The sequence below is a fragment of the Schistocerca serialis genome, chromosome 7 (genome assembly GCF_023864345.2).
Source record: "Schistocerca serialis cubense isolate TAMUIC-IGC-003099 chromosome 7, iqSchSeri2.2, whole genome shotgun sequence".
NCBI classification, from domain to species: domain Eukaryota; kingdom Metazoa; phylum Arthropoda; class Insecta; order Orthoptera; family Acrididae; genus Schistocerca; species Schistocerca serialis.
The window spans coordinates 192373490-192396446 of NC_064644.1; the positions used below are offsets into that span (position 1 = coordinate 192373490).

General features: G+C 43.7%; 1 protein-coding gene across 1 annotated transcript in view; it reads left to right on the forward strand.

The window, feature by feature from the left end:
• Positions 1–22957, forward strand: part of LOC126412196 (protein groucho) — a 697281-nt gene that overhangs the window by 451352 nt on the left and 222972 nt on the right. Inside the window, exon 4 of the mRNA XM_050081679.1 lies at positions 22033–22077. Within this exon, the coding sequence (XP_049937636.1) occupies positions 22033–22077 (45 nt within the window). The remainder of the gene's footprint in view (positions 1–22032; positions 22078–22957) is intronic.

Sequence of the window (22957 nt, forward strand, 5' to 3'; positions counted from 1 at the left end):
CTCAAAGTCTGCAACCTCGTGTGCATTTCAGTTTTGTCTCTATGCCTCCGTTGGAGTACAAATGCCCCGCAGCATGGTGCGCAAAGGTGAGCAAGAGAACACGTGCAGTGGAACCAGACTTGGCAGTGACAGGTTCTTTCCACCGACGAGTGCTACTATTTGTCTGACGCCAGATCGGTATCGTACAACAGTGTTGAGGCAGTGACTGACGTACGGAATTTAGGAAGTAAAGCTACACAATTCCTCCCACGCTAAGACCATTGTGCAACAAGAGTTTCGCATGTCAGAAGAGATTACATGTTCCGCACTTTCTGCTGACACACTTCAGCTGCGGTACGGATAACAGGTGCACAACATAGTGGGAGTTGGATGGCGAGGCACCTAGAATCGTACTACAAAACTGAAATAGGGGGACAGTATGAGTCTTGTGGGCAATGCGTTTGAATTGTACACGTGTTCACCTTTAAATTCTTTCGGTATGTGGACCAAATGCAGTGCCACGTTCAGTCCTAGCGAAGTGGTACAAAACTTTGGAAAAGAAGTCCTTTACATCGGCCACAAATAACAATGTCCAGGCAAGCGTGTAATTGATTCGCAGAATCACAGATTTTCCGATCATGAGGACGTTCACACAGTGGTTCTTGAATGGTTCTGTGATCAAGGAGCAGATTTCTACTGTCGAGCAACTGAACATATGATCGAACGCTTCGGCCGTTGTTTACCGACTTGGTTACCGTGTTGAAAGATAGTGACATGTGCCTGAGTTATTCTGAAGTGTAGTGCAGCATCCAGTAAAAGTTACTTGACGTGCCATAATAATGTGGAAATTACTGTTTGGAGTCCCCGCATAGCAATTACACACTTCAGAGATTCAGCCTGACGGGTTAAGCGGGGAGATCGGTCAGTAATATTTTGGTTCTGCCATGATGGTTGTCGGACGTCTCTTGTCGCTATTTGATGGCCTTTCAGTACTGCGAACAAATTCTCTGGTCTGTTATCCAGTCCTACAGTCATGAGTGGATGTATCCTCTCGTAGCATTGTTCCAATTGTAGACTCTGTCGAATGTTCTGAAATCTATTTTTGCAGAACATACTCATGCGTACCTGCTCGTCCTCTTTACATAATGGAGATGGCATTTACTCCAAAGACAGGTATTTCACACGACTAAAACTGTTACTATTATTGCAAAAACATAGTCAAGAATACTTAGCATTTCCTAATCTCTTCAAATGAATGGCGCTAGTTGCCGTGTTACTAGCCACAGATTTTCCTTGTTTTCCAGTCGCTGCGTCTATTCTGCCCCTCATGACCGCAACCTGCAACTTTCCTTCTTTCCATGTACGTGATACAAACTACAGCAGTTCATCACGGTACGGACAGAAAAATGAAAGTGTGACCCAAATATAAAGTTACTTTCGCCGAGATCGTCGTAATCTAAATTACTAAGCGGCTAAGCCCGCGCACGGGTCGCAATTGCAGGATGACTATCTGACGGCCTCCAGGAACAACAAAAATTGATTTTGCTGTTTCACGTAATAACTGACCAAATTTTAAAAAAATTATAACGCTGTCATTATCTACTCATTAAGAGAGGTAATCTTACGTTAAAGGTTTAATGCAGGAAGTATTGAGGTTTGAAACTGTGCATTAATTTCCATATTATGTCTTGAGAGAGCACCTCTCACGGAGCGCACGTTACCCAGATTGTATCCATCCAGTATTTGAGGGCGAGAGGACTTACCGACTTCCAATAAGTTTTACACATAATTTCAAACCGATTTATATTTTTTTCTGGCTGACACTCCCAAAATGATGGAGGGAAAATCTAATCACTTGCTACATTTTCGCTGTTCATGCAATGAAACTACAGTGTCAGACATGACGTTTTAATTTATTATTTCTTTACTACTTACTGTATTTGCAACAAACTTTGCAGGCAGAAGCGACATATACCACTGAAATTACCTACAAAATTATATCATCGTGCGACACATAGTTCAGGAGCTATGACGTCGTAAACAGTGCCAGGCGTAAAAGAAAATTGCTTTGTTTTAACCATTGTTCACAGAATCGGCTGGGGTGGGGATGAGGGGTGGGGAGGGCTGCACTTACTTTACCAGTCTGTTCTAGCCTGATATTATAGCTACCCTGATCTGCTCCAAAAATCTCTCTCCTTTCTTCTTCTGCAGTTCACTAGTAATAAAATGAGGAAATTAAGCGATTTGAAACCACTTTAACTCATCACTAGAACTTACTTTTTTTAGTGTGCATTGGGGTTCACAGGCAAAAGAATTTCTGTGTGATAACAATTTACGGCATTGGCTTTCATTGTTTGCCGGTCAGCTCGGTTTTATGAGCGCAATCGGCGAACACAGAAGCCCTGTGCCACACACCACCGTACTTGTAGCCATCACGCTCATCATAGTCTTTTCTCTATTCCTAAGTACATAATCCGCAAGCTACCCTACAGTGCGTAATGGAAGGTACGTTGTGCCACTGCTAGTCATTCCCTTTCCTGTTGCACTTGAAAATGGTGCGAAGGAAGAACGACTATCTATATGCTTCTCTGCGATCCCTGATTTCTCTTATCGTGTCTTACGATCCATGTACGAGATATACTCGTGTGTTGGCAATAGAATCGTTCTACAGTTTTTCGCGGACGGTGGTTCCCTAAGCTGAATCTATCTTTGTATAATCAGATATAATTTATAAATAGCACACTGTGACATCCGTTATATATATATATATATATATATAGTGGTCCATTGATAGTGACCGGGCCAAATATCTCATGAAGTAAGCGTCAAACGAAAAAACTACAAAGAACGAAACTCGTCTAGCTTGAAGGGGAAAACCAGATGGCGCTGTGTTTGGCCCACTAGATGGCGCTGCCATAGGTCAAATGAATATCAACTGCGTCTTTTTAAATAAGAACCCCCATTTTTTTATTACATATTAGTGTAGTACGTAAAGAAATATGAATATTTTAGTTGGACACTTTTTTCGCTTTGTGATAGATAGCGCTGTAATAGCCACAAACGTATAAGTACGTGGTATCACGTAACATTCCGCCAGTGCGGCGGTACACATTACCCGTATTAAAATGGACCGTTTTCCAATTGCGGAAAAGGTCGACATCGTGTTGATGTATGGCTATTGTGATGAAAATGCCCAACGGGCTGCTCGGTATCCTGGACGATATCATCCAAGTTTTCGGACCGTTCGCCGGATAGTTACGTTATTTAAGGAATCAGGAAGTGTTCAGCCACATGTGAAATGTCAACCACGACCTGCAACAATTGATGATGCCCACACATCAGTAGCAGACAAATTGCGCGAGAATCGGGAATCTCAAAAACGTCGGTGTTGAGAATGCTACATCAACATCGATTGCACCCGTACCATATTTCTATGCACCAGGAACTGCATGGCGACGACTCTGAACGTCGTGTACAGTTCTGCCACTGGGCACAAGAGAAATTACGGGACGATGACAGATTTTCTGCACGCGTTCTATTTAGCGACGAGGCATCATTCACCAACAGCGGCAACGTAAACCGCATAATATGCAATACTGGGCAACGGAAAATCCACGATGGCTGCGACAAGTGGAATATCAGCGACCTTGCCGGGTTAGTGTATGGTGCGGCATTATGGGAGGAAGGATAATTGGCCCCCATTTTATCGATGGAAATCTAAATGGTGCAATGTATGCTGATTTCCTATGTAATGTTCTAACGGTGTTACTATAAGATGTTTCACAGCATGACAGAATGGCGATGTACTTTCAACATGATGGATGTCCGGCACATAGTTCGCGTGCGGTTGAAGCGGTATTGAACAGCATATTTCATGACAGGTGGATTGGTCGTCGAAGCACCATACCATGGCCCGCACGTTCACCGGATCTGACGTCCCCGGATTTCTTTCTGTGGGGAGAGTTGAAGGATATTTGCTATGGTGATCCACCGACGACGCCTGACAACATGCGTCAACGCATTACCAATGCATGTGCGAACATTACGGAAGACGAACTACTCGCTATTGAGAGGAATGTCGTTACACGTATTGCCAAGTGCACTGAGGTTTACGGACATCATTTTGAGCATTTATTGCATTAATGTGGTATTTACAGGCAATCACGCTGTAACAGCATGGGTTCTCAGAAATGATAAGTTCACAAAGGTACATGTATCACATTGGAACAACTGAAATAAGATGTTCAAACGTACCTACGTTCTGTATTTTAATTAAAAAAACCTTCCTGTTACCAACTGTTCGTCTAAAATTGTGAGCCATATATTTGTGACTATTACAGCACCATCTATCACAAAGCGAAAAAAGTGTCCAACTAAAACATTCATATTTCTTTACGTACTACACGAATATGTAATAAAAAATGGGGGTTCCTATTTAAAAAAACGCAGTTGATGTCCGTTTGACCTATGGCAGCGCCATCTAGCGGGACAACGATAGCGCCATCTGGTTTTCCCCTTCAAGCTAGACAAGTTTCGTTCTTTGTAGTTTTTTCGTTTGACGCTTATTTCGTGAGATATTTGGCCCGGTCACGATCAATGGACCGCCCTATATATCTGCCATTAACAAAAATTTGTAGTGTAAAATGATCTATGACCGATCCCAGTCGAAAAGAACGTGTTCTTCTCTCCATTCGAGTTGACTGAGCATTTGCGTAAGACTCTCGTGTTGATCGAACCTACAGGTAACAAATCTAGGGCACACTTCTCTGTTCCTTCGATGTTTTCCTTTAATCCGACCTGTTGGAAATCCCCAACACTCGAACAGTACTCAAGAACGGATAGCATAACTGTTCTGTACGCGATCTGTTTTATACCGAGCCATACTTTCCAGAATTCTCTCAATAATGCCAAGTCGAACATTTGCCTTTCGTACAACCGACATTACGTGCTCGTTCCATTTTATATCGTGTTGCAACGTTACACCTAGATGTTTTATTGACGGGACTGTACCAAGCAGCACACCCGTAATACAGCATTTGAAGATTACAGAATTTTTTTTCCACACTGATCTGCATTTAGAGTAAGCGGCCATTCATGATACCAAATATAAATTCTATCTGTCATCTGTTTCTTCGTACAGTAACTCAAACTGTAGCAGTTTGCTGCTCGCCTTATTCGTCGTATCATTTATGCATATAGACAGCAAGAGCGGTCCTATCATGCTGCACTGCGACACTCCTGACAATACCTTTGCCTCCTGACTCTCTCTCTTTGATGTGTCCTGCCGATAAAACAAGTCCATCACTGCAATTTCAGTATTTTACACTACTCCTGATTTTCCACTTTCTTACGATATATTTACTTTCGAGATTTTATTTTTCCATGTACTATCAAAATCTACATATCAAAAGCCTGTAAGCGTTTCTTCTCTGTCCTTCGTAGTATTAAAGTTAAGGCGCCATCATTAACATTTATTCTTTATTGTTTACTTAATGGACCATAGAAAATATTCGTATCAGCCACTGGATAGCTCTACTGCAAGGCGGCGTACGAGAACACCGCACAGGGAACTCGTAAGACCAAGACGGGTCTAACAAATGTGTGCGGTGTGGTAAGTGCTAGATGAACACGGGAGCTGGCTGCTTCCTTAACCTCAAAGCATAGTAAAATACAGTAGGTATTACCGTGTTGCGGATACGTAAACTAGAACAACAGGCTGTTTTGTGATATTGTACTGAAAATGATAAAGCCGTCGGGCTGTATTAGTACTGTGGCTATGTATGTGGTTTGCTCTCGGTCAGCCTCTGATGCGGGCGGTAACAGGTGACTGCGGGACATCGGTAAACGCCCACGTCCTCCTTGCCAGAGCCGCCCGTGGCCGTCTCGTGTGGCGGTTATCGCCATGCAGCAGTGCTACTCCAGAAGTGGAGTACTTGGCTGTTCTTCGTGTTTTGCAGTCCCTGTTGTAGTAGACCACTTAGGGACCGATCTACCGAATGTACACGTAACATTATGCTTAGAAATCATTTTATTTGCATATAGAAACAGCTGTATGCTTTTTGGTGACAGTGCGCGTCGCATGAAATACAATTACTAAAATGAAATTGTAACAAGGCGTGTTTCAAAAACATTTATCAGATTTGACAAGACTGTGTAGAGGGTGTACATGAAGTCCGGGAAGACTTTCAATTATTTATTGTATAAGAACCAAACATTGTACAGATATCATGCATATGTCATTTTGAAGAGAAACCCTGAAAGTTTTTTTTTTCATGTGTACCGACACAGCGTAGTTTGGTAATTTTCCGATAGTCAGTGCTAGTCGCAAACATGGCGAGTTCAGGTGCGGAGCGAGCTTCCTGTGTGTTGGAGTTCATGAAATGAAATGGCCTCCCCGACCATCAGATCTCACTCCGTGTGACTTTTTTCTGTGGGGACACATTGAAGATCTGGTGTATGTACCGCCTCTACAACGTGATGTAACAGTTCTCCGGGAGGGAATACGGGAAGCGACTGCCACACTTGACGATGCCATGCTGGGACGGCCATGGCAAAAATTCGATTACCGTATTGACGTCTGCCGGGTCACGCATGGTTCGCATATCGAATGTTTGTATTAAAAAAAAAAAGAGTTTTTCTTCAAAATGCAATATGTATGACATCTGTACAATGTTTAGTTCTTGTGCAATTTATTTATTTTATTTAGCGTATGGCTCATAACATCACAGTAAAAATTACAGAAACAACACGATTTAAGAAAAAATCACATATGTATAAAACAGAGCAATAAATAACAGTTTGTATATAAGAACACCGCCAATTGTAAATTTACACTCACAGAAGAGCAATCACAAGCAGACGTCCAGCTTAGATAATAAATAGTCGATTGCCTCTAGGGTCGCCATTAGGAAATCCCGTATGCCCTTAGTGTGCATTCCTGAACGATGTGTTTGACCGTCTGTCTCTCAGCGCCACAGTCGCAAGCGGCCGAAGGAAGTTTACCCCATCTGTGTAAGGAGTCGGCGCATCTCCCACAGTTGGTTCTGATGCGATTAAGAGTTGACCAAACTTTGCGAGGGCGATCAAATCCTTTTGGTTTACTAAAGATGCATGGCATACTGTGGCAGTTTACTGCTGTTCTGCTCTCCCATTCCTCTTTCCATCGGTCATTTATTTTATTTTAAAGTTGGTTTGGTGCAGAGCCTGTGCGGTCTTTAGTGGAGAATGCCTAGACCGGAGTCGGTTTCCTTGGATGCCGTGAGTATCTTCATGGATTTTTAATTGAGGGTTGGTCATGATTTTTTGAAATTCTCTAACCAGAGCGTGTTCACGGCGCAGGTTAGGAGGGGCTATGTTACTGAGAACGGGCAGCCACACTGTAGGAGTTGGCCTGATTGTGCCTGATATAATACGCATTGTTGCATTAAGTTGGCTATCTACCATGTGTGTATGTTTGCTGTTGAGCCACACTGGGGCACAGTATTCTGCCACTGGATACACCAAGCCAAGTGTGGATGTTCTTAAGGTAGATGCTGTGGAGCCCCAAGTGGTGCCACAGAGCTTCTGCAATATGTTGTTGCGTGTTTTAAGTTTCGCTGCAGTTTTCGTCAGGTGTTCTTTGAATGTTAGTGTCCTATCTAGGGTAACCCCAAGGTACTTTGGGTGTTTGTTGTGATTTAGTAATTTCCCGTCTAGAGAGACTTGTAGTTCTCTGTTGGCCATTTTGTTGTTCAAATGGAAGGCAGATACTTCCGTCTTTGTAGCACTAGGTTGTAGCCTCCATTTTATAAAGTACTCGCTGAGAATCCCTAGGTCACTCGTAAGGATATCTTCGGCAGTTTCTATATTTCTGTGGGCTGTTGCTAGAGCCCAGTCGTCAGCATAACCAAATTTGCGCGATCTAGTTGCAGGCATGTCAGCGATGTAAAGGCTGAAAAGAAGGGGCGCAAGGACAGAGCCTTGTGGGAGTCCATTATTGAGTTTCATCTGTTTACTTCTCTCATTCCCCATTATTACTTGGAAGGTTCTATTTGACAACATATCATCAATGAGGTTGGTTATCTTCTTGCAGGGGACGGCACAGATTAATTTGTACATGAGCCCCTGTTTCCAAACTGTATCATAGGCTGCTGTTAGGTCTATGAATGCTGCAGCTACTTTGTTTCTTCTGGAACCCCGCCTCTATATATGTTGTCAGTGATAGGACTTGATCTGTACAGCAGCGATATGGACGGAATCCTGCTTGTTCGATAGGGATTTTTTTGAGTATAATCTGGCCTATTCTGTTGAGGAGCAGTCTTTCTAGTAATTTATAGACCATACTGAGAAGGGCAATGGGGCGGTAACTCTCTGGTCTATCGCCTGGTTTACCAGGTTTCAGGACTGCGATGATCTTTGCTCGTTTAAGTGAGGGAGGAATGTTACCCACTTGAAGAATGTCCGTAAAGAACTTAGCCAGCCATTGTCTTGTGTAGGCTCCGACATGTATGAGGAACTCAGGGTGGATACCATCGAAACCCGGAGCTTTGCCTGATTTAACCTTCTTCAGGGCATTGGTAACCTCCTCGATGCGAATATCTGATGAATATTCTGAGTCCATTGCAAGGGTCCTTTTTAATGTTTTTAAGTCTTTCTTCACTTTTGTTGTGTGCTTTCTATTTCGTGGGGCTCTAGACACAGAAACTATGCGGGATGCAACCTTGTTGGGAGATATTTCGTCCTTTCTATGTTCAGGTGGATTTTCGCCTCCAAGTTTACGCAGTAGGGACCAGGCTTGTCGGCTTGACTTTGAAAAGTCTAGATTTTCAACAGTATTCTCCCATTTTTGCCGTCTAATAAAATCGATGTTATGTAATAGTTCATCCGCTATTTCCCGGTCCCCATTCTTGAGGAACTCCGCGTACAGGTCATCGCATATCCCTGTAAAGTTAGTTCGCCTCCACGTGGTGCACCCTGGGTAACGCTAAATGAACTAACACAACTGGCGGCAGACAGAACGAAGAATTCTTGTGCAATAAATAATAGAAACTGTTCCCAGACTTAATGTACACCCTGTATTCTAACTAAATGTTAGAAACTTGGAGTTAATTTTAACTACACTGACACTTTATCTGGGCGCCAGTGGTAATTTGCCACTTCATGTGGTTTTCAGTCACAGCAACAAAAGGCGTTAAGGTTGTTCGCTTCAGCAGATGCAATTCATTTGCAACTGTGCTGTATGATCTTCGCACCCCTTACAACTACAAACTATCGACGATAGCATCAACTGCTTCTAGACACTGGCTGTTTATGAAGGGCAAATCCACAGGTCGCCCCAGTATGCTAGTTAAAGATGGAGAGTTTTGCACACAGTCCACACTAGCCTGCTCGTCGTGCCAGTCGAGAGTTGGCCATTATTCATGTGTGTGCGCGCGCGCGCGCGCGTGTGTGTGTGTGTGTGTGTGTGTGTGTGTGTGTGTGTGTGTGTGTCTGTATCTGGCTGATTTGGAATGACGTTTGTGTTACAAACAATGCCGGATTCAGTTGCTACAAGCCTTGCATGAAGGCGATGAACAACAACTTGTAGAGTTTCGTGAATACACTGTGGATGTGGAGTACCCCAACGTTGTATGTAGAGACACATAAAAGACATACCAGTGTAAAATCTGGTTGTAGTTATCGAAATAAAAACTTTTTAGTCCTATGATTGTTCTTCTTCTTCTTCTACTTCTTCTACTGCTGCTGCTGACTAGGGTTTCTCCTGTTGTCGGTCTCTCTCCGGGAATACATTAACTGTCGTCCCAATTTTTTGGATGGTCTTCCGGGCAGTTGTTTCCTTTGCGGTCTTGCATCTTTAAAAATTGTAACGTGTCTTGTGGAGTCCATCCTTTCCACAATGTCCTGCCAATTTATTTTCCTTTTCTTTATCTATTTATTTTTATCTTGTGTTCCACACGGTTCCTTTCTCGACCCATTTGTTCTCTAATCCGCATTCTTACTCCTTGGGTCTGTTCTTAGTGTCTTCCACGTCTCCTGCCGTTAACTTTTGTTTCACCTTTTTCGTTTCCGCTCTAGTTTCTGCTCATAACCGGGCACACCGTTGTTATACATATTTTTACTTCCTCTTCAGTTCTCATATATTTGTTTCTGCACACAGAATTTTGCAGGAATCGGACTACCTTTACTGCCTTTCTCACTTGGTTTTTCACTTTCATGTTTAAGTCTTTGTTGCTGGTTGTAGCGGTCTCTAGGTAATTATAGCTCGTCATCTGTTCAACTGACACACCACCCGCTTCTAATTTTCATCGTGCGGGCGTTGTCGATATTACTACACTCTTTGATTTTTTTGATGAGATTTCGATTTATATAGCTGAATCGATCAAAGCATCCTCATTATTTGCTATCAGTACAGCATCATCAGCATAACATATAATATATACCACCTTATTTCCCATTTCATATTCTGTTGTGGTCCATTACCAAGTTGAAAAGGAGTGGACTTAATGAGTCTCTTTGTCTGATTGCTTTATCTGTTATAATTTCATCTGTCAGTTCTTCGTATCTTTTAGTTTTCGTTTTATTAGTGTATATATATATATATGTCCTAAGAGTTTCGCTAAGCCAGTTGGCACTCTTTTGTCGATTAAGATTTGAATTATACGGTTTTTTTCTGATCCTATCAAAGGCTTTTGACAGATCAGCGAAACACAGGTAGGCTGGTTGTTAAGCTCTATGGATATCACCACAATACGTTTTAGAGCGAAAGTACAACTGTTGCGCTCCTGATTTTCCTGAATCCTTGTTGTTGTTCTGCTATTTCTATGTAATTCTACATTCTCCTCTAAGTACTATTGTTTTAAGGTAGTATCAAGTATACTTCTTCAGCAATTATCTAATACTTGTTTACTTCCTTTTTTATGCAGTGAAGCCGCACGGAAGAGCCGCACGGTTTTTGGCGCCATGTCACGAACTGCGCGGCCCCTCCCGCCGGAGGTTCGAGTCCTCCCACGGGCATGAGTGTGTGTGTTGTTCTTAGCATAAGTTTGTTTAAGTAGTGTGTAAGTCCAGGGACCGATGACCTAAGCTGTTTGGTTCCTTAGGAATTCACACACATTTGAACATATGCACTGGAATTGTAATACGTTCTTTCCATTCTCGTGGTATCCTACCTTACTTCACAATTTTGTTAAATAAAGTAAGAAGCTGTTGTTATAATACTTGCCTTCCATGTTTTTGTGCATTGTGTATGCCATTTGGTCCTGGAGATTTCTTGTTTTTAAGTTTATTTGTTGTGGAGCATATTTCCTCTAATGAGAAGTCTGGTTGTCATTTGCTATGCTTTGGTGTCTAGCTTCAATTTACACTCTGTTATGTCCTAATACTGCAATTTAAAATAATTTTCCCACTGGATTTTGATTACTTTCTGTATCTCAATGCGTTCATTAATGTCCTTGATTTGTGTTTGGAGCATCCACCATCCTTTCGTTTGTGTTCCGTAAGGTCTCGTCCCATACCTTTTGTATGTCGCTCTCAACAGTCCTCTTATTTTTCGAATATCCGAATTTACCCTACTACGAGTGATCTTGACTTTGACTCTCTTGATATTTCAGAAATGCTTTCTTCTACTTAGTAGCTACCTTTTTTTTAACAAGGTGTTCCCCATGTAGTACTGTCTCCTATCACATTTACTCTTTTCGTACCTATAGCTTCCCCTGCTACTTGATATATATATGACCTGAGAGTACTCTGCCTAACTTGTTCATGTAGACATGGCTATGAAGGATTTTCTGCTTTAATCTAGTTTGATACAGCATCTTAGTCCTCTGGTCCTCCGTGACTTCAGTATTAATCATTTCTTCAGCCAGTCTCTAATTTTTTTGGTTTTTCGATCTAAGTTTCTGGTTCAATTTAAACTTCAGCAGTCCATATTCTGATAATGCATTGGCCGATGTTACATTCTCACGTCTAATACGTGACTTGGGTGAATGGCTCTATTGCTCATGATGTAATCAGTAACCGAGCACTTAGTCTTGTATTACTCCTGGTTTCTTTACACTGCTGCTTACGGTGGAAGTACTTGTTATTAATACGTGGTTCGTTCAGTGCGCAAAAAGACTTAGATCTTCTCCAGTTTTATGTATTCTTGTTCCTTAAATCTTTTATTTAATGGCTGGAATAATCTAATCGCCAGTATGTCCATTGAGATCTCCCAAGAGCAAGATCTTTCCCATTTTGGGAACTGTCTCAGTAACAGCTTGAAGATTATTATAAAACATCTCTCTCTCTTGTTTACGTCGTCCCACATCAGGTACGTATACAAAAGTACGTAAAGTATAGCTTCATCTTCTTCTATTGTCTTATTGAGTATCCTTTCATTGACATAGATAACGTCAGTAATGTTATTATTGAATTTCTTTTGAAATAGAATCCGCACTCATTCATACGCTCGTAGTAGTAATAGAATGCATAAGTTAAAATTCATCCCAATTTTCTATCTTCGCGCGTGTAGACGATACTCATATAGTCTTGTGTAACTGGATCAATGGTTTTTGACACACCTCGTATACACCAAAAGCAGAGAATATGCAAGACGCACTCATGCATACGCTCCTAGTATTAATAGAATGCATAAGTTAAAATTCATCCCAATCTTCACGCGCGTAGACGATACTCATATAGTCTTGTAAAACTGGATGAATGGTTTTTAACACACCTCGTGCACGGCAAAAGCAGAGAATATGCACCTGGCAATCATCAGGGCGCATGCATATCTCTCTCTCTCTCTCTGTGTGTGTGTGTGTGTGTGTGTGTGTGTGTGTGTGTGTGTGTGTGTGTGTGTGCGCGCGCGCGCGCGCACAGCTCTATCTTGACAGACATCACATGTGACATCTACGCCTCACAATGGTATGAATGTTTTGATTATTAATAAAGAACGACACTAATTATTTATTTGCGTTCTGTGCAGTTGCAGCTGTTGGCACTCATACGCTCGCTGCCAGCTACTGAACAAGAAGCTACCTTACACCTGATCCTAAATGATTTGGGCGGGCGCGGTGTTAAGTTGGAATTGCCGTTGCGGTTCGGCGAGCGACGCGAAATAGAGTGGCGAACTGCTGGGAACCGTGGGCGATAGCTGTGTTATCGGTCTCATTAGCGGCGTAAATGCCAGAAATAATGGCGCGTGTGAAGTGCGGAGGGGGCATCGTTACCGGTCGCTAAACGCTCGCGAATCAGTTTTGCGTGGCCTTCTCATGCATAGGCAAGTGTCATCAGCCGTAATTAGGACAAATAACGCGGCAGGATTGGCGCCGCAGCCGTCTCGTATTTTGCCAAGGCCTGCGTGCCCTTCCCTTGTTCGTCGGCGCTCAGTAATCAGCCAGAATAATTGAATCTCGCCGCCGTACTTCGTTGTTGGAGCTTTGTAAATTGCTTTAAGGGAACTAGAAATATTCCTCGTCTCTACAGTATGCAGTAAAGATACCGAATCATTGGACAAAAATGCCTTATTTCTGAGTGACGTAGCTGGGATATTCGCAATACACAGATATTTACCGAGTAAACTGTTTTCATTATTTACGATTTTAATGTTTACCCCAAAACTGAGATTACAACAAGAAATTATTTCTTTTTTTTTTCATCAGGACCATACAGTTACCCATTATACAGGGTGAACATTAATAAAACCGACAAACTGCAGGGACGGATTTCTGACTGGAAATGGAGGAAAGAAGGTCTTACGAACATGTGTCCGGGAATGGACGATGTGGATGCAATGTCAACAAGTCGTCTTGGAACACTGTATGTCTAAATCTGTGTCACAAGAGATGTTCAGAGTGGTCTATATGGGATACAGTGCACGTTTATCATGGATTGCCGCGCTCTTTCTCACGTTCCGACCTCTATCCCAAATAGCACCAGAGGCGTCGTGAAAACGTTAACGAAAGTGACTAGTAAGCAGGAGATCCCGGGTTTGAATCCCGGTGTCGCACACATTTTGGCTCGTCACCACAGATTCTACATAAATTCCCGATGCAGCTGATATCAATAGTTTCTTCTCTTTCCTTTTTACGTCTCCCTCTACACCTTCAATTTACGTAATAGCTATCACAGCTGCCGATTCCGCATGGTGTCAGTTCTTCCGGACATATCAGTACAACTGCCATTGCAATCTCGGACCTAGCTTCAAAGTTGCGATTTCTGCATCACCCTACTTCCAGCGCCGAACTAGGCGTCTAGATCTCGTATTTACAAATAATGCACCGTGTCTCTCACGACTCCAGACATGCGAATGCATCGCCTGTATTCCGATATTGTGCTAATCGTTCTGCATCTCGCTAGATTACAAAGACTAACTGCGAAACTGCATGTGACAATTTTATGCCACTTGCTTTGTGTGACAGTTCTCATAGGTCAAGTGGCAAAAATCTCCAGAGATAACTCGTTGCTCTATACATAATTTACCGCTGATTTACAGAAGCTTTAATTAGCGCCACTGGACACACTGAACAACCATACCAGCAAGAAGATCCCCTCGTGAGAGATGGCCAATAACAAAACACGAGTCAAGCTCAAAGCCTCGCCAGTACTACAAAAAGCTAATGAAGCAAAGCCGACTTCACTTGTCTGTTCGGGCGGCCGTCAGTGAAAGTACTCATCTTCGACAACAGCTCAATCGCGTAATGAGAACCCTCACAGCATTGGACACAATCGGGCAGTGAGCCCTCCCCTGTCACAGAGTGCGCTGCTGCGCACAGAAGCGGACACGGACTGCCTGCACATTCTTCGCGTATTGCACCACGCTCCCCTTCGCCGACTGCCGCCTCGGCCGCCTTGTCCCACCCCGTGCCGGTTGCAAATCTAATTTGGAGCCCCGGCGGCGCGCCCCCGGCAGGTAAGCCGATGCGCTTCCCGCTGGATGTCGTCTGCCGGCGTAATTTGATGGGCCGGCCGCTACGTGTCTCCCTCTGACAGAGTCTTCCTGGCTCTGCCAGCTGGATCTACGGTGGCACCGAGTAGCCCGTAAAGTCTTGTCTGCTTCTCAGAGTAGGTACAACAGAGACCGAAACCACACATTTGGCTTGTGTGGAAGCCACAGTGTTTGCAAACAGGGGTCGAGTTACTACGACCGAAAACTTTTACTATTTAGGCGTCAGGTTACTGAGTGTTTCTTCACGATAGCATAGTTTACCCTGTGTGGCGCTTCTGCTATTTTGGGTGCTGTGGCAGTATACACTGAGATACAAAAGTCATGGGATACATCCTAATATCGTGTTGGCCTCCTTTTTGCCCAGCGCGGTGCAGCAATTCGACGTGGAATGGACTCAGCAAGTAGTTGGAAGTTGCCTGCAGAAATATTGAGCCATACTGCCGCTCTAGCAGTCAGTAATTGCGAAAGTGTTGCCGGTGCAGGATTTTGTGCACCAACTGACTTCTCGATCACGTCCCACATATGTTCGATGGGATTCATGTCGGGGGATTCACCGGCCAGATCATTCGCTCGAATTGTCCAGAATGTTCTTCAAACCAGCCGCGAACGACTATGGCCCAGTAACATGGCCTATTGTCGTCCATAAAAATTCCATCGTTGTTTGGGAACATGAAGTACATGAATGGCTGCCATTGCTCTCCAAGTAGCTGAACATAATCATTTCCAGTCAATGATCGGTTCTGTTCAACCAGAGGATCCAGTCCATTCCATGTAAACACAGTTCACACCATTATGAAGACATCACCAGCTTGCACCTTGCCTTGTTGACAACCTGGGTCCATGGCTTCATGGGCTTTGCGCCATACTCCAACTTTACCATCAGCTCTTACCGACGGAAATCGGGGCTTATCTGACCAGGCCATCGTTTTCCAGTCATCTAATGTCTAACCGATATGGTCACAAGCCTAGGAGAGGCGCTGCAGGCGATGTTGTGCTGTGGATCTCGGAATATTGAATTGCCTAACGATACCCGAAATGGAATGTCCCAATCGTTTACCTCCAACTACCACCACGCGTTCAAAGTCTGTTAAATTCCGCCGTACGGCCATAATCACATCGGAAACCTTTTGACATCAATCACGCGAGTACAAATGATATCTCCGCCAATGCACTGTCCTGTTATACCTTGCATATGCGATACTACTGCCATCTGTATGTGTGCATATCGCTATCCCATGACTTTTGTCACCTCATTATCCGTCTCCTTCTCAGCGCAGGTACTACAGGGACCAAAACCACATACTTAAATTGTGTGCACGCCAATTAGCGAAAGATTAGAAAACTGGTCTCGAAATGCTACGAGCCAAAGCTTTTACTATCTGGACGTCAGGTTAGTGAGTGTTTCTTCGCAATAATCTAATTTAGTTTACCCTGTGTGGCTCTTCTTCTATTTGGGGTGCTGTGGCAGTATACAGGGTGGTTCAGCAGCCTCTACTGCAACCCGCAATGTTATATCTGGCCTTTCAAAACCACGCGCGAGATTTTCGTATCCTCCCGCTCACTACGCGAAAACTATTAGTCCTACAGAAGAAACGAATAGGACCCAGTTTTGTAGGAAATTTAATGTAGTTAAATTTTGTATTGGTATAAGTTTTCGCTAGAGGCCGTAATTTTCGAGTCATTCAAGAAAAACGTAAAAAAACTGACCAGCCCCCATCCGTCAGTATTTCTAGTTTATTGCTTATGTCACTGCTTCTATTGCTGTACACAAATTTGCGACTGCGCGAACTATTTCCCAAATTCGACCTTTCTTGATCTTCATTGACTGGCCTTATCAAAGCCACCGGCTCAATCGACGGAGAACAAAAATGGTCGTATATAGGAATGGTTCTTGTAGTCGGAAATTTACAGATTTTAAAATTGACGTTTGTGTGAATTTTACCATACAATTTTGTGAATTTTAGTATCATAAAGTAAACAATTACATCGTTGCATTATGTCAGGCCTTCTGAGTACGAAACTACTGTGCTTGTAAGGGTTAACTTCGGATCGAATTGTTAGTGTAATTAGTTTTAGCGTAACGTTTACAAAAGTCGTTTTTTTCTTTCATTGTCACGGCACGTTTAAATTAATTATGTTGACGAAAAGGCCGGCTATGCTGGTGGCGTAATAGCTCAATCGATAGAGAACAAAAATGGTCGTATATAGGAATGGTTCTTGTAGTCGGAAATTTTTGTACAGCGAATGCCACGAACAACATACTAGAAATCCTGACTGGTGAGGGATGAAGGGAGGGGTGGAAGTGCGTCTGAAGGGGACTTTTGTACGGGAAAGGTTCTGTTCATTTTTTTCTGTAGGCCATAGTTTGCGCCAAGCGAGCGGGAGAATATTGCGGGTTGCATAAGACGACGGCGGTAGGGGCACCTGAATCACCCTGTATCTGTTCCTCACTCTCCCTTCTGGACACTCAGAGAATAATCCCATTCCGATCCAGGTGAAACGTCCATCAATAGGGGCCCGACATCAAAAACCTCGCATATATGCAACGGAAATTCTCTTTTTTTTGTCGTACATATACATCTCACTGCGTACTAGAAAAAATTCGCCGGTACATTAAAATCTATAACCCAGAGACTTTCTAGTAATTCTAAACGATAAATACTTATAGCCTGTTCTAGAAGTATTTTTCGAGTTAATTAAAGTCTTGCACAGCTGGTAAATTAGCAGATTAATCATCGCAAAATGTTCAGATGTGAGTGAATTCCTAATGAACCAAACTGCTGAGGTCATCAGTCCCTACACTTAAACTCTACTTAAACTTACTTATGCCAAGAACACCACACATATCCATGCCCGAGGACGAACCCAACCTCCGGCGGCAGAGGCTGCGCAGTCCGTGACATGGCACCTCAAACAGCGCGGCCACTCCGCGCGGCTAATCACATTTTAACATTGCCACTCCAATATACGCTTGAAGTAAAAGCCGTATGTTGGAATAAACTAGTACTTAGTTCTACCTTCTCAGACTTCTTCTCAGACGCAAAATGCGGCTCGTAAAACCGATATTTTTTTAAATAATGCAATCAAAACTAACAATCAGTGGATTTAAATAACCTGATACGGCGCAAAATTAATCATTACGCCATCTGCCAGTAGAAAAATGTATTTCACTTCCTCAATCAATCGTATTAGAGGACCACGTGTATCAACGTCCGGTGTGGTAGATATATTTCGATGCAGGCGGTAGTTTTGGTTTTATTGAGATCTTCACTTTCAACGTATGAAACAACTAAGGTCATTTGCCGTCTATCGGCTGTGTTACGTATTACAGTATCAGGAGTCCCCCAGAAGAAGTGTGTACCGGTGTCCCAGTGTTTCCTAGTAAGGTACACAGATGGCAGTTGTCATCTTTGATCGTTGTATTCAACCAAGCACTTGCAGTGCGATATCTTAATGTAGTGCAAGTTACAAGGGGGGTCTGTTTGATCCAAAAAGAATCAAGGGAGGTTGTTGGAGATGCCAGTGCCTCTCCATGTGCCATCAATAGCTTGTACAAGTCAGTACGCAAGGCAGCTTGGAAAAGGTCGCCGATGCATTACAAGCCCACGTGTCGACCTATATCTGGCCATCTTTGCATTGTAGTGTCGTATGGATATTGCCAGAACATTGCAAGCTGATCTCAGAAGGGCCACTGGAGCCGCTGTGTCCGATCAGACTGTAATAAGGAGGTTACGAGGAAAGACCTTACGACCAAGACTTCCTGTTCGAGTACCCCTCGTGACACGGCAACATGTTACAGCTCTAGCTCTTACACAAGTAGTTATTCGATTTGGCATTGATTGATAGAGATGTCCGACGTCCTGAGGGGTGTCGTGCCAAATTCTGTCTAATAGGCGCGTTAGACAGTCAAAATCTCGAGCGGGTTGGAAGGCCCTGGCCATAATGCTCCAAAAGCCCTCAGTTGAGCAGAGATCTGGCGGGCTTGCTTTCTAAGGTAGGGTTTGCCAAGCGCGAATACAAGCGGTAGGAGAAAATCTCGCCATGTGCGGGCAGGATTATCATGTTCAAATGTAAGCCCTGAATGGCTTGCAAGAACAGTGCGTAGAATCGTGCCGCTGTGCTGTAAGGGTGCGCTAATGACAGCCAAGGGGCTCGCTGTCAAAGGCAATGGCACCTCAGACCATCACTCCTAGCCGCCTGTCCATATGGCGGGCGACAGTTAGGCTGCCAGCCTACCGCGCTCTGAGGCATCTCTAAACACGTCTTCGGTCTGGAATCTCATTGACTGGAGTATAATTGTCTTCAGTGATAAGTCTCTCTTCAAATTGAGCTCCATGACCAGCGAAGGCATGTCTGGAGACGCCACGCACAGAGGTGGGAAACCAGCCTGATTGTCGCCCACCAATAACGCCCTACTACCAGGAGTGCCAGTTCTTTTCACAGCATGTCCCCTTTGGTTGACAGCTGCGGCACACTCACAGGCACAGCGGTAACTCGGCGATATTGTACGCCCCGTTTAGTTGCCCTTCATGGTACGCCATCCTGGGCTTAAATTTCAGCAAGATAATGCCAGCCTCCAGACGGCGAGGTTTCCACTGCTTGCCTTCGTACTTTCCAAACCATACCTTGGCTAGCAAGGTCGCTGGATCTCTCCCCAATTGAGAACGTTTGGAACTTTATAGACAGCATTCTCCAACCAGCACAAGATTTTGACAATGTAACAAGCCAATTGGACAGAATCTGGCACGATATCCGTCAGGAGGACATCCAACAATTCTATCAATCAAGGCCAAGTCGAATAACTGCTTGCAGTAGAGCCTTATGTCTTTATATTTCCTCTACTACGTTGTAAGGGCGGCAGAATGAAGGCACGAGTGGGGTATAAATCTTGTGTTGATATTTTTGATGATTGCTGTAGTAACTAATTCGTCGCGCTGGGGAATTTGGTACCTGGCCGTAGCGGCGTATGTGGTGACGGGGTACTGCAATCAGGATATCGACTAGACGTATTCCTCTTCAGGGAATATCCGCAGTTGTCCAAATTCAGTCGCCATATCGCTTTCCTTTATTTCCATATGACAAGTTTCGGCCCAGCTACCTATCTTCAGGCAATTTGTTATAGTTACAGAATAACCCGTCGAATATGGAACTGAAAGTTGACTTTCACTGACCTACGACAGTGAACTTTCAGTTACGTATTTGGCGGGTTAGTGTTCAGCTTAAGACATAATTTGAAGATGGGAAGTTGGCAGGAAACCGGTCATGTGGAAGCAAAGGAAAGCGATCTGGAGATTAAATTTGGATGATTTTACAAAGTAAATGTAGTATCACAAGTAGTTCACGTTAGAGTAGTCGTAATAATAATACAATGACGGAAAAGAAAATCGCATCACCAAGAAGGAGTTGTGCTGCATAAACGAAAGTTAGTGGACGTCTTTCCACACCTGAGATATATCTTATCAGATATCGCGCCAGTCACATGAGAGTGGCGCTAGTAGCGTCTCTATGAGGAAGCAAATCAGATTTGCTTTATATGAAGAATGTTGAAGATTAGGAGGTATTGAATAGCATTGGGGAGAAGAGAAGTTTGTGGCACAACTTGACTAGAAGAAGGAATCGGTTGGTAGGACATGTCCTGAGGCATCAAGGGATCACAACTTTAGCATTGGAGGGTAGCGTGGAGGGTAAAAATCGTAGAGGGAGACCAAGAGATGAATACACCAAGCAGATTCAGAAGGATGTAGGTTGCAGTAGGTACTGGGAGATGAAGAAGCTTGCACAGGATAGAGTAGCATGGAGAGCTGCATCAAACCAGTCTCAGGACTGAACACCACCACAACAACAACAACAACAACACGCTGCAACAATCGTGAGCATTAGTTAGCTTTGAGATTTGACGTGGGGAGTTGATGTTAGTCAAGAATGCCTTATGTGTTTTCAGAGGTATTGCAGAAAGACTTGGCAGGAATGTAGCTACTGTACATGACTGCTGGTAGCAGTGATCACAAGAAAGTGCGATCGGAAGAAGACGGAGCTGCGGACGGCCAAGTGGCACTGCAAAGAGGAAAGACCATCGTGATCGATGTATGGCTGTGATGCATCGTACTGCATCTGCAGCAGCAATTTAAGCAACAGTTGGCATCACAGTCACACAACGAACTGTTGCAAATCGGTTACTTCAAGGACAGCTCCGAGCCAGACGCCCTGTAGCGTGCATTCCACTGACCACAAACCATCGTCATTTTTCAACTCCAGTGGTGTCAAGCGAGAGCTTATTGGAGGGCAGGATGGAGGTTTGTCGTGTTTTCTGATGAAAGCTGGTTCTGCCTCGGTGGCAGAGATGGCCGTGTGTTGGGTAGAGTTGGCCGTGTGTTGGGTAGGGGGACGCCGGTTGAGGGCCTGCAGTCAAACCTGTCTGCATGTCAGTCACCCTGGACATACACCTGGAGCTATGGTCTGGGGTGCACTCTCGCGGTTATCTCACGCAACCTGACTGCAAATTTGTACGTCAGTCTGGTGATTCGACCTGTTGTGCTGCCATTTATGAACAGAATTCCAGGGAATGTTTTCCAACAGGATAACGCTCGCCAACATGCCGCCAACGTGCTGTACAGAGTGTCGACATGTTGCCTTGATCTGCTCGATCACCAGATATGCATCCAACCCAGCACACGTGGGCCATCACCGGACGACAACTCCAACGTCATCCACAACCAGCAATAACCATCCCTGTACTTACCGGCCGAGTGCAACAGTCATTGAACTCTATCCAAGAAAATTACATCCAGCATCTGTACAACACAAAGCATTAACGTTCGCGTGCTTGCGTTCACAATTCTACGGTTACGCCGGTTATTAATATACCAGCATTACCCATTTGCAATGGCTTATCTCGTGCTTACATTAATATGTTATCTTGCAATGTTAGCCACGTTAATATGTTACCTAGACAAACGTATTCCCGAAATTTCTTTACTCGATATTAATTATTTTTTGGCATCGAAAATTTTTACCGTCAGTGTAAATGGTTATGATGGTGGTTGTGTTTTCATTGTTGCTGTGAACAGCGAGTTTTTCTCTCATTCATGTAATTGTTTTATTTCGAACGTTATCTATACTCTAATATATTGTTTGCTTTCCATTTTCAGTACTACGAGATGTCGTACGGCCTAAACGTCGAGATGCACAAGCAGGTGAGTACAATACGACGCTAGCCTGCTATCCTGAAATTCTTGTGACTCGGTGTTACATACACAAGTTATTGTATATTTTGTAAAAAATTGGAAGTAGCGTGGACGCGCTAACGTTGCTCATGAAACAAGAATTAGAGTAAGGTGCATTTTCACAAATATCCTTGACGGTGTCAATAGAGCGCTTAGTTATCAGTTCACTGAGCTGTAAACAAGAATGGAACGCAAGGTGCCGTGACAGTGGATGCACACCCAATAGACGTGCGTAGGAACAATCTAATTTTTGACACAAGGCAGGCTAGAAAGTGAATGGATCGTTTGCGCCTCACTTTGTATTCTAGCTGCAGCTAGTGCTTTGAAATGGCATATAAACGTCTTTCCACACTGCTGAATGTGAAGAATACTGCAAATTTTGATATGAAAGGTGGATTAGTTTACCGACGTCCACTACAGCTGCACGACAAGAAACTAAGAAATAGGTAAGTTTGAAAGGATCTTGATGTGAAATAAAAAATGGTATACGATGAAAACTAAATCAAAAGAAATCGACAAGTTAATGTGTGAAATGATAGAAATTTAGGATATCCCGTTAATGTCCTGGACTGGATGGGTTTCGACGCTGAATGCAATTGTACCAACTGGTCAATTAAGCCGTCATTACTCTGCACGAGGCAGTTAACGTGAACATGTACGCGGATAAGAACATCCTACGTCAAGAGAGAGAGTGCCGACAGCACACGAAACGAGCTGATTAACGTGATTTGCGCTCTCCAGCGGCCGTTGTCGGCTTTATTTGGCTCGCAGACCACACAGGTTCTCTACGAAAATGCATGCACGCTAAATAACTGCGCCAACTCTCCTAGCGATTGTCGGAAAAGAGCGG